Source organism: Motacilla alba, chromosome Z (genome assembly GCF_015832195.1).
Source record: "Motacilla alba alba isolate MOTALB_02 chromosome Z, Motacilla_alba_V1.0_pri, whole genome shotgun sequence".
Classification (NCBI taxonomy): Eukaryota; Metazoa; Chordata; class Aves; order Passeriformes; family Motacillidae; genus Motacilla; species Motacilla alba.
In genome coordinates, this window is record NC_052046.1 from 8,869,357 (window position 1) to 8,881,936 (window position 12,580).

General features: G+C 59.7%; 1 protein-coding gene across 1 annotated transcript; it reads left to right on the forward strand.

Moving 5' to 3' along the window:
• The first annotated feature begins 683 nt into the window (after positions 1–683).
• PHF24 (PHD finger protein 24) lies at positions 684–11,121 on the forward strand. The gene is made up of 8 exons (XM_038125675.1): positions 684–1,071; positions 6,007–6,379; positions 7,474–7,659; positions 8,120–8,198; positions 8,304–8,506; positions 8,818–8,984; positions 9,192–9,293; positions 9,399–11,121. The coding sequence occupies exons 2-8, from the start codon at positions 6,011–6,013 to the stop codon at positions 9,493–9,495; spliced, it is 1,203 nt and encodes a 400-aa protein (XP_037981603.1). The 5' UTR covers positions 684–1,071; positions 6,007–6,010; the 3' UTR covers positions 9,496–11,121.
• The last annotated feature ends 1,459 nt before the right edge of the window (positions 11,122–12,580 follow it).

Sequence of the window (12,580 nt, forward strand, 5' to 3'; positions counted from 1 at the left end):
GTTTCACCCAAAATCATTCCCATGAAGACCTGTCTATTCCTGAAGGGGAAAGTGCAGCCCCTTACCAGTGGCACCCCCTTCCAGTAAGGTGTAAGGGGGCTGAGTGACCATCTCCACCAAGGTGCTGTGGGGCAGCTGGGGATGCATGTGGACCGGATACTCTGCCTTCAGAGGAGCTGCATTAGAGCTGCACCCTTTTCTCCCCACCAGCATCCTCTCTCCTGCCCCATCACCTCCTTCTAACCCCCTGTAAGCCCCCAGCCCTGCTGCAGCCCTGTGGTGTCCACCCAGGTGAAATAACAAGTCCTGGGGATTATAAGGACAAAAACCTCGGGTTTTGCATTGAGCTGGGCACACAGGGCTGCACGTAGCCAGCAGCCACCGTGCCCCTGCTGCACCAGAGTTGGGAAGGACAGCCCGCCGGCAACACTGACCAGCAGACTATGGGTTAAAGCAGGTGCAGGTAGCCTGTGACTGAGGCACTGGTCTGGGAAAGACCCCGCAGCGGGGGCAGATGAGACCTTTGCTCATCCTTGGATGCAGTCCCACCTCTGTAATCCTTGAGGTTTTTTCTGAGAAAGGCGGTTCAACCCAGGGGGCCAAAGGAGATGCAGGGAAAGCTTTTATTGGTATCTTCCAGCACACGTCAGCCCGGTTAAAAAAAATCTTCGTTTCTCGGAGAGCTTTTTAACACAGCTCGGGCAGCAATTGGTACAGGGACAGCAAACCAGGCTGCATCTGCTCAGCCCCAGTCACAAGCTCCCTGCTTCCTCTGAGAGAGTGTGTGTGTGTGTGTGTGTGTGTGTGTGTGTGTGTGTGTGTGCGCGCGCTAGACACAGGCATCCGCTCCCAGCATCTCGCTGCCTCCTGCATCCTCCGGCAGCAAGTGCAGGGCTCTGGCTTCCCGGGTACCACCCTCACTGCTCCATCCCCTGACAGGGATTTGCACGCGGGGCACGGCATGCGGTGAGCACCCGCGGGCGGAGAGGGGCTCGTGGCCAGAAGCAGTGGCGATGGACATCGTGTGGACTGCTGTCTAGGGCTCGTGTTCCCAGACCGACCCTGATCCTGGTAAGTGGGGGTTTTTTTTGCGTTATGGGTGCATTGCTGGGTGCGTAGCGTGGGCTGTCCACACATTGTGTCGCCCTTTGGTGGGTTCCCCCACTGCCCCCGAGATGCTGGTGCCAGGGACTAGAGCTCCTGGGATGGGATGCCTGGGAGTAGGGATGAGGAGGGGGTGAGAGGGTCCTGCCCAGGCATCGGGGTCCTCATGTGGGTACTGGGGAGGGAGAAGAGAAGGAGAAGTGCAGAGCTGGGCAGGAGCTGTGTCTGCTGCAGAGGAAGGGACTCTGCTGTCACGGCATTTTCATCCCCCTCTGGGAGATGAAAGAGTGCGACACACCTATAAAATCTGTCATAGCGCAGCAGGATGGGCAACCTGATCCGGCAGGGAGAACAGCCACTGGCTTGGTGTCTCCAGGACTGGGGCACAACATACCCCCCACCCGACATCCCCACTGGACTCCCACAGCCCTGCAGAGGGTGGGAGGGACCATCAGCCACGGACCTCTCTGCCCCATGGCAAACAGATGATCTCGCAGCATCAGTTCCAGCAGTGCCACAGTTCTGGCATGTGCTGTCTGTCTGTCTGTCTGTCTGTCTGTCTGGGAGAGGGGAGAAGAGGATGCTGCCAGACCCCCATGGCCATCTGCAGCCCGCTCAAGGAGGTGGAATGCAATGTCCCCCAAGCAGAGCCTGCTGCCTTTGCAGCCTGGTCCCTCTCACCCCAGGCAGGCAGCAACTGGCAGGGTGTGCAGAGATGTGCAAGAGCCACGGTAGATCCATGGCAGCTCCTCCCAGCCCTGCTTCATGCCCTTCGGACTGAGACCTGGGACCAGGCTGCCATGGGCACTGAGGTCCCAGGGTTCTCCTCCCTGTTGGTACCCCACCCCTCTGCCCCCAGGTTCCCTAATGCTGCTCTCAGTAAAGCACAGCACTGCAGGGCAAAAGACCCAGCAGCCTGGTGAGGGCAGGGAGGAGGCCTGGCCCCCTGGCAGCCTGTGGGGACCAGGCACATCCTTCCCTCCAGATCGGGGAGCCAGCTCCTGACGCATGAGGGGGTTCTGGTCCACGCAGACCCCTAACGCATCCCCCTGAGAGTGGGTGCCTGCTCAAGGGTGCACCAGCCCAAGCACCCACTGACCCTTCATTTGCTGGGAGGGCTTTTCACCGAGGACACACTGTGGGGCAGGTAACAGTCAGTCCTACAGATCCTGTGGCCACACACCCCCATCTCCCCAGGCCACCACTGCACACCACAACAGCTCACCCTGCACCCACGGCCCCCGAGAAACACCCATCCCACACCCCCAGCTGCCACAGACACCACCCCACTCCCACAGCTTCTGCAACATCCCTGCACCCAAAGCCACCACCCACCCCATGCCCACAGCCTCTGCAACACCCTCCGTGGGCCGTAACACCCGCTCCGCGCTGCCAGCCACGCTGTGGCACATTCACCCCAGAACACATCCACCCCTCGCACCTCATCCACCCTGTAACACATCCAGTCCTAACAACACGTTCCCCTGCGCCGCTCCCCGATGCACCCATCCTGCGCTCCCAGCCACCACAGCGCCCCAGCTGCGCCGCGCTACACCCACCTGTGTGTCACCGCCGCCACCACCCACCACTAACCTGGCACCCCGTAAGGCCAGCACAAGCCACGTGTGCTCTGCCATGGGAGAGAGATTTTGCAGCCATGCAGGGACTGCTGGCTCTGTTTGCATCTGGATGCTCTGCCCTGTTTCCTTCTCCTGGGGTGCCTCCGTGCTAGCCACCAGCTCTCTCCCCTTTTGCACCTAACACAGGCCTAATTCTCACTCCAGCTGCACCAGCCTTGCTTCCATGCCTCAGTTTCCCCATGTAGAGAGGAGCATGAAGCTGGGAAAGATGTGTCCATGGGCACTAAGAGGATGAAGTGCTTTCTGGCTCAGTGTTTTGCTGCAGGAATGAAGCAGTAAGGAGCCAATCCAAACGAGAAGAGTGAGGGGAACGGGTGTCGACCAAGGATCAGGGCAGGGGGGCAGGGGGGCAGGGGGCTGGGGGCAAGGGAAGGGAAGGGGTTGGGAAGTTTCCCACCACCCACTGTGACAGCCCCCGGTGCTGGCAGGGCTCAGTGGAGCCGGGTGTTTGCAGGCAGCTCCTGCCTATGCCCAGATTTAGCTCCTCTGTGGGGGCGACCTAAAAATAGCCCCACGGTGCAGCCTGGCAGCAAGGTCGAGGCCCCCGCACCTCTTAGGTCACGATGAGACAGGTGGTGGTTCTGTTTGCCTCGGGGGGTGGACACAAATAGCACTGAAGACACCTTCCCCCAAGGACATGTGGGAACGCAGGGGCTGCTCAGGTTTCTGGGCTGCTATGAGGCAAGACTGCCTCTGGTCCTCCCTCCCAAGGAGAAGGGGGACTGCCAAAGTCTGGCAGGCCCCCAACTCATCCCAGGTTCTATGTGAAGGTGAAGTCCCACCCCAGAAAGCCAGGTCAGGCTTGGAGCACATCATGGAGTATGGGCAAAAAGGGGTCAGGACAGTGCAGAGCAAGTTTGGGGTATCTGGGGAGCAATGGAGCCTGTGGAAACACAGTGGCGTCTGGAGATTGAGCTCAGGGTGAAGCCATTCAGCCCTGGATGTGCAGGCAGGGTCCAGCTGTGCAGCCCTAGCAGGGGCAGGGAGGCAAGCAGAGCTGAGAATAGACACAAATCGTGACAGAAGTGACACTGTCCAGGATGCAGGCACACTGTAGACAGTGGCAGAAGACACTTGGGATAGGCTTGGGAGAGGACAGGAAACAGGGAGGTGGGCTGGGATCTTGCAGCAGCAGTGCAGTGCATGTGGGTGACTATGAACACACAGGAGAGTGAGATTTGGGGGGGAATACAGCAAATCCACACACCAGCCATCTTTCTATTGCCCGGGCTGCCCCACTGCACTGCAGGGTGGCTGGGGCTGGGGCACCCAGAGCTCAGCAGCATCATGGGGAGAAGCTGCCAGCACATTGGGATGAGGAACACCGGTGTGGGTACCAGGGAGACTGGCGTGGTGTGGGCCACACACCTCTTTTCACTCTTCTCTGTGAGCCTAGCCCCTCTGGACCCTTTCCTCCCCATTTCTACCCAGGAGTAGGCCTGGATCTGGTCAACACTCGGTGGTGCAGGGACCTACAAAGGCAGATCTTGGGGGGATTTCCCTGTGACTTCTCCGACTCTCTTGCTCGCAGGCAGAGCTGCAATGCTGCCCAGCAGCAGAGCTGATCCTGACCACGGCAGACGTGATCCTGAGCCAGCCAGGCAGAGGGTGGTGGCACGGCGAGGAGGTAGAAACACCCAGGTGTTTTCCTTCCCACTGGCACAGCCGCAGAGATGCTGTTGCTGTGGCTTGGACACGTGCCTCCAGCTCTGCCCTGCTCCCACCCTTGCAAAGCCCCGGGAGCTGAAGAAGGCCGGGCACCAGCTCCGAGCCAGGCACTGCGGCCAACAGGTGCAAATACCCCAGCCCGCACACACGCCCGCTGCTGGGACCCCCACGCGCAGGACGGGGCCCACACGTGTTGCATCCCCGGCTCAGCGCGTGGGAATCTGCAGGCAGATGGTCCCGCGGTGGTGGGGAGAGGCTGGGAAATCACATGCGTGTGCACGCAGTGGTGTTTGCCGCCTGCCAGCATGCTCTGCTCTGCTCCGCTCGGCCCTGCTGCTGCGGGGTACCTGTAATTACCCTGACCAGGCTCCCTGCCACAGCAGTGCCCGCGGTGTCGAGTCCTCCCGCAGGCAGTGAGATCCCGGCAGTGTGCACGCGTGCTGCTAATTATCCCGCTACCTGGGGACTTCCCTGCCGAGGCTGGCGGGGCGGGAGATTGTTGCTCCAATCTCCCTGCTTTGCCTCCCGGTCCCTGGGCACCAGCTGGAAGTGCCTCTTTGCTGCAGCATAGAATTAGAGAATAATTAAGGCTGGAAAAGACCTCTAAGATCCTTGACTCCAACCATTAACCCAACACTGCCAAGGCCACCACTAAACCACATCCCTAAGTGCCATGTTTGCACAGATTTTAAACACTTCCAGGGATGGTGATTCCACCACTGCCCAGGGCAGCGTCTTCCATAGAGCAACCCCAGCATGGCACAAGGGAAGGCCTTGGACCCATGTGAGGTGATGCTGTGCCCCACGATGCTGGAGGCCAAATTCTGCTCTCCCCAGCTTCAGCTCACACCCAGTGAGACAGAGTCCAACTTGTTATTGCTGCTGCTGTTGGCCTCCCCACTTTAACATAAGGTGATCCTCCCCTGGCACTGAAGCCAAACATCCCTCTTGGGACCTGTGTGCCCTTGTCCCATACATTGCTCCCCTTCCCTCTTGCACCCTCAGAGTCCTCCTACGGCTGGCCGAGCCTCCCCAGATGGCTCCTTGCAGGATGCAGGATGCCCAGTGATCACAGCAGCAGCACACACACAAACATGAGAGTGCAAGAAGAGGCAGCTGAGTGAAGAGGAATTTAAGGAAGGTGAGGGGTCAGCACCAGACCTGCTATGACCCAGTCCTGAGCAGAGCTGCAGGGAGGACGTCTTTCACCCTTGACTGGCCACAAAGATTGTCTTCAAGGCAGAAAGGAGATGCACGCAAGGAGAAGGGTTACAGCTGGCCCTAGTCCCTCTGGGTTTTACTGATCTGGCATGGAAAAGGCCTGGATGTGTTTCTTGTTAGGCTGGAGTCTACAGAGCAAGGGTGGGGAGGCACCCCCAAATCATCTCCCTGCCTTCTGTCCCACTCCCCCACCCATTCAGACCCTCCATGGCCAGGAATCCATCTCCCCACAGCCACCACCATGATCCCAGTGTCAGTTTGTCACAAAGACCCCGCTTTTCCCTGCCCTGATCTGCTCCTCATGCAGCTGGGGGAAAACCACCGGGACACCCTTTTGGGGGTCAGGGACATAGCACATTCCTTCCCACCGCAGAGCCATGGGGGTGCTGATGTCCAGGAGGCAGACGGTGGAGAGGGTGCAGAAGGTCAGCTTGGCCGTGTCAGCCTTCAAGGATGGGCTGCGGGAGCAGCCATCGACACGGCGTCGGGCGGAGGCGGGGGCTGCACGCCAGGGGACGCTGGAGCAGGAGGTGCAAGAGGGAGAGGAGGAAGCGTTGGCAGGACCTTCCCAGCCGGAGGAGAGCAGTGCCAGCAAGGCAGCCTGGGAGCGGCTGCGGGATGGCCGGGGCGTGGAGCCGGAGGAGTTTGACCGGGCCAACAGGTTCACGCCACCAGCCTTCATCCGGCCCAAGAGGGAGCTCCACGATGATGAGCCCCCGGACATCAGCCTGGAGCAGAGGGAGCAGGTGAGCTGATGGAACCACAGAGACAATGTGGGAGGGATGGGGACAGGGCTGGAGTGCACAAGCACCTTAGTGTCTGCCAGGCAGTGACAATCTGTCAATCTCGCAAAGCCCTACGGGGGTGGCTCAGTGGGGTAGAGAGCCAGTAGCCAGGCTGGGCAGGTGGAGGTGCCACACTGGGAGGGGGGTGCAACTGTTCAGATGTGCCCTGGAGGCACCCTGGGGTGTCTTGAAAAGGAGAAGTCACTGCTGGGCACAGGCAGTTCTAGGTCTGGGGAAGAGAGGACAATTTGATCTACATGTTTGTCCACCCACAGTCAACCAGCTTGCAACTCAAGACATCCTCCATACCTGCAGCCCCTACATCCCTGTCCATCTAAAGCCCAAGAGCTTATCCACCCAATCCTACAACCCACCCATCCACACCCACAACCTTACCCATACAGCCACCCATCCAACAAGCCTACACCCCAGCCCACCTACACCCTTGTATAGCACCATAAAGACATGAAATAACCTGAGTTGAAAGGGACCCACAAGGATCATTGAAGTACAGCTCCTGGCCATGCACAGGACACCCCACAAATCACACCATGTGCCTGAGAGTATTGTCCAGGCTTGGTGCTGTGACCACTGCCCTGGGGGGGCCTATTCTAGTGTCCAACCACGCCCTGAGCCTAAATTACACAGGGTACCTAGATAATATACCCAGGTTAGTATCCCTGTGGGAGTGGAAATGGAAATGTGTGGAAAACCTTGCAGCTTATCCATGGACACTTACAACCCTAAAGACCAGCCAATGTACAACCCTACAGTCCAGCCACCCACATGTAACACATTGCAGAGAACCTATGACTCCACAGCCCCACCAACCCTATGGCCAGACCCATCCACCCACCATTCATCCCCACAAACACACCCACCCTCCTCTGACCTGACCAGCCACGTCCGTAACAACAACCTCTTCCCTATGCCAGCCCCACACATTCCCATCATCCCCCCTCAGCATCCATCTCCACCTGCAAAGCACTGCCCAGACGGAGAAGCCAAGCCCCTGCCCACACTGCTGTGCTGAGCATGTGCCCATCCCTCCCCAGATCCTGAATGACGAGATGTGTGAGATCTGCGAGGTGTGGACAGCCGAGAGCCTCTTCCCCTGCCGCATCTGCCACCGGGTGTACCACGACGGCTGCCTGCGCCGCATGGGGTACCTGCAGAAGGACAGCGCTGTGGAGGTGACAGAGACGGCGCACACCGAGACGGGCTGGAGCTGCTACTACTGCGTGAGTGCCTGCACTGGGGGACACCAGCGTGCTGCTGGGTGGTGGGTGCTCCCCAGGGAACTGTGCCCCACATGGACATGAGCAGGGTCCCACCTCACAGCCTGCTCTGGGGCAATGGGGGATGTGCTGCTCCCCAGTTCCTGCCACCCACCTTGGCCTGATAGGGTCACCAGATGCAGGGGACAGTGGCCCTTTGTCACCTCCCCACCTCTGCAGCCAGCTCCTCAGAACCTTGGTGCAAGATGTGACACTGTGAGCACATGAGAGTCTGTAGCAGACCTGGAATGGCCAAAGCCCAGGGGCGTGGAACCATTCCACTGCAGCACCCTTGGGTGACACAGCACATCTCTCTGGGTGTCCTCACCCACTCTCCTTCAAGGGATCCTGGTGCTGCCACACAGATGTGTGCTCCCTCACCCCACGTCTTTTCCTCATGGCTCCTCTCTGCCCCCCACTCCAGGACAACCTCAATCTGTTGCTGACAGAGGAAGAGATGTACAGCCTGATGGAGACCCTGAGGAATTGCAAGATCATTCCAGGTGTGTACTCTCCATGCGGTAGGTCCCAGATGACTGCGGGAAGCAGCTGGGGAGGTGGGTCCCCCCTCCTTCCTGGGCACAGCACAGCCAATCTGTCCCCTGCAGAGAGCTGCCTGACCCTGGATGACTTCCTGCACTATAAACACCAAGTGCACAAGCAGCAGTTTGAGCGGACCATGCCTGAGGCACAGGAAGAGCAGGCAGCCCTGCAGTTCAACGCCCTGGACCCTGACAAGAAGGGGCACATTGAGTGGCAGGACTTCCTCTCTCACGAGTCCATCCAGCTGCTGCAGAAAATACGGCCGCAGGTATGGTTGTGGCACCCAGGGCTTGCTCCCATGGCTGTCACACATGGTCACAGCACCCAGGGCTGGCTACCATGGCCAGCAGCTGTGGCAGTGCCACCTGGGTCCAGCATCCACGGCCACAGCACCCATAGTCATGGCACCCAAAGCTGGCTCCTACAGTTGACACCCTGGCTGTGGCACCTGGGGCTGACTCCCATGGCCAGCACTCCTGGCCATGGCACTCAGCGTGGAGACCACCTGAAGCTTTGGGAATATAAGGAGGGAGGTTCCCACAGAATGATTGCTCCATCTTCACTTCTCTGACCCCCTAGAATGCCCTTCTGCGGCTGCTGACACCCAAGGAGCGGGAGCGGGCACGGACAGCCTTCCTGGCCCTGGACCAGGACAACGACGGCTTCATCGGGGAAGCTGAGTGCCGCCAGGCCCGGCACACCTGGTTCCGCAAGCACCAGAAGGAGATGCTGTCCTGCAATGTCAGGTGAGGGGATGCCCACCCTGGTGTAGGGGTGATATACCAGCCGGGACTCCCGACATGATCCCAACGCCTACCAAAGGGGCTCAGTACACAAATGGTTGTCCCGCTTTCCCCCTCCATGGCCCCTCAGCTTTGTGCACCCTTTTCCCCCACCACCACCATTTGGGGTGCAAGGAGCGGACATGAAGAGCATCTTCCTTCCTGCCACAGCATCAGCCATGTGGGGCCCATATCAGAGGGCAGCCCTGCCAGCAGCAGGAACGGCAAGAGCCCAGAGAAGATCCTGCCTGCCACAAAGCAGGAGGAGACCAGGTGAGGCAGGGATGGTTAGGGGGATGGTGGACACCTCCATTCTAGGGGGAGACCCTGGGGGAGCAGTGTTGCAAGGGTGTCCAGTGACCCCCCATCTGCCCGCAGGAGCGTCGACTGGCCCGGATTCCTGCGGGAGAATGTCGCCTACATCCTGGCCGCGCGCCCCAACAGCGCTGCCCTGCACCTGCAGCCCCTCGCCTAGACCCGGCCGCGCCTCGAGGGCGCGGTGCCACGCCCGCCATGGTGACCTGCCCCGCCCTCCCCCGCGGGCACAGCCAGGTGCCGATTGGCTGGCGGGGAAGCGGCCATGCTGCCCTATGCTCCGCCTCCCCCTTGGATTGGCTGTGAAGAGGATGGGTGCCAGGCTCTGATTGGCTGAGGGAGCGGGAGCGGCTCTCGGGTCTCTGATTGGTGGGGGGAAGCAGGGCGGGGCAGGGCGTGTCCCCACTGTTCCCTGCGCCCTGCAGGGACCACGGTGGGCAAGGGTCCTGTGCCCGGGGTCACCCTGGGGCATGAGGGGCAGGGAACATGCAGGAACAGCCCCCATGATCCCTGTCCCCACAGCACCCAGGGACCTGCAGACAGAACAGGGGTGCCCTGGGTACTTGTGGGGTGACAGCAGAACCCAGAGCACCCGTGTGTCCCCAGCCTCCCACAGCATCATGGGGCAGCACAGCTGAGCCTCTGCGTGCCACAGGCAGCACCCACAGGTTTGCGGCAAGCAGTGTCTCAGCTCATCAGCGTGGTGGATCCTCAGGGGATGTGGCTGACTCCCTTTGGGGTCTTTCACATCCCTGCCCTACTCCAACAGGGGTTGGAGCCCAGTAGGTCCATTCTTGCATGCACAGCTCATGGCTGGAAGAGATGGTTTCCTGGCATGGCTCAACCCTTCCCTGCTGGCAACCAACTATTTAATGCCAACAGTGATGGTGTAGGAAGGAGCACTGGTAACAGAAAGCATCAGAGGGGTAGGCAAGGTCAGATGGGGGGACACCCCTATGCCTCTGATCTTGCCAGCAGCACTCCCCTGCATCCCTCATCCCCTCCTGTACCCCTGGTTCCAAGGGATGCTCTTCATTTGCTTGCCATTCCAGTCCCATACCAACCCTGTTCAGTCTCACTCTCTACCCACCACATCAAGTGGGCAGCCTTGCCTCACTGGGAGCATTAGTGCTAGTGGCAGGGAGGAAGAGGCAGAGCCCAGAGCCCCCCCAGGAGTCAGCTGCAGGGATGAGGCATTCACTGGGCCTGTTGGCAGTCCACAGAGATAGATGCACTCAGCCCACAGATGAAGGAGCAGGAAGCCCAGAAACCTTGCCCCAGACATGCCAGGGGTTGGGATGCCCAGGTCCCATGGCAGTCCCAGCAGCTGCTCCTGCCCTCTAATCCCTTTCCCGCAGTGCCCTCAGCCTCTCCCTGCCTGGTGTTCCGTGGCTCAGCCAGCCTGCCCCAGGGTGTACACAGGCCAGGGGTGCACTTGCAGCAGCCTGGTCACTCCCTCACCTACATCCCCAATGCCCTGTGGGCATCATCCCAGTCAGCCCCCTTCCCCCAGCCAGGGCACAGTTCCCCTCTCCAGGGTCTCCCCCACTGCAAGACCAGGAGGCGCACCAGTGCCACGACATCTTCCTCTACCACCCTGGCATGCCAGGCCAATGGGGATATTTTGGATGCCAGGTCCGAGATGTGGCCAGAGCGCCAATGGGGATATTTCGGATGCCAGGTCCGAGATGTGGCCAGAGCCATGGCGAGGAGGCGGCCGTGGGTGCGTGGGTTGCAACTCCCTATCTGTACTGAGATACATTCATTAAACAGCTGTGTCCAGCTAGCCTCGGTCTGGTGTGCTTACAGGGCTTCTGGCTTCTCTGCGGGCATTTCTGGGCACCCACAGCTTCCTATGGTTTAAAATCCCACCCCAGACTCAGGTCACTGTCCCTCAGGTGAGCTTGGCCTCCTGTCCCCAGAGTGTCCCACAGCAGTGACAGAGGGCAGCCAGAGTGTGCACCGAGGACCCAGCAAACTCAAGGTGCTGCATGTCTCCCCAGGAAAGCACACACTAAGGAGAGTGCCTGGCTGATCGTGGAAGCACCCCAAACACTGCAGTGAAAGGGACACCCCTCCACTGGGATGAGTGTGTTCTCCCCCCTCAGAGGCACTGGATGATGAGAACAGAGCACTGGAGACAGCTGGATGCTGAGAACAGGCTGTCTGCAGCAAAATAGCCCACAGAGACACCAAGGTTCCCCAGGAGAATGGTCCCCATGGCTGGAATGCTCCAGCTAATCCCATCCACAGAGCTCCCAGGAAAAGCTGCAGCTATTGCTGGCAGCACATGGCCTGTGGGAACCAGGCTGCCAGTAAAGAGGACCCACCAGCCTGCGGAGGACTTTCCTTGCAGTGCCCATGCTTCAGCTGGGAGGAAATGGGATTTGAGAAGATGATCTAGGAGGGAATTAGGAGGGGGGATGCTGCCCTGACAGCATCAGTTCAGTCTGTGGGGTCACAGAGCTTGCTGCTAAAAGCTTGACTTGGATATTTGAGCTCACTCCCACGGTCACAGTGGGACACCATTGCGTACAAACCACAGTAGGGGTGTCCAGCTCACCCACAGAGAAAATCCAGCAAGCATTTCAGGCTCTGAGAGCCAGATAAGCCTTAAAATTGTCTGTGTCACCTGGGAGACACACTCATCACCTTGGGGAAGGGAATGGACATCTGCAGGAAGGGGGAGCTGACGGAGGTTTTGTGCTGGGTGGTGGGATGTCACGGATTGGTGATGATGCAGGCTCTGCCAGTGGAAGAAAGCCAGGGAAGCCCGCGCATGGCGAGAGGGTGTTAAATCACTGTGTTATTGCTCCGTCTGCTGGAGAGGAAAAACAACCAAGCACAGAGCACAGGCTTGATAACCCTGGGAGTGGAGCACTCACTGCCAGCACCCCAAAGCTCTTCACCCGGGGAACAAAACACAACAGCTCCCCCAGCCCCAGCCTACCCTGTCGTGCCCTGCAGCAGGCTGGCACCCCTGCCAAGACACACAGCTGGCTGGTGTCCCCAGGAAGCTGGATAACAAGGGCCACAGGGGGCTGTGGTAGCCTGTGTCCTGCAGGACTGTGCTGTCACCACTGCAGCACCAGCTTCACAGCTCTGTCACAGCTACAGATCCCCAGTGAGTGACCACCACGCAGCACAGTGTGCCCCAGCCACATCTCCACAGAAGCAGCATCGAGGTCTGGGCAGAAGCAGGAGGATGTGGTGGGGGAATGGGCAAGGTGTTGCTGTGGTTCCTC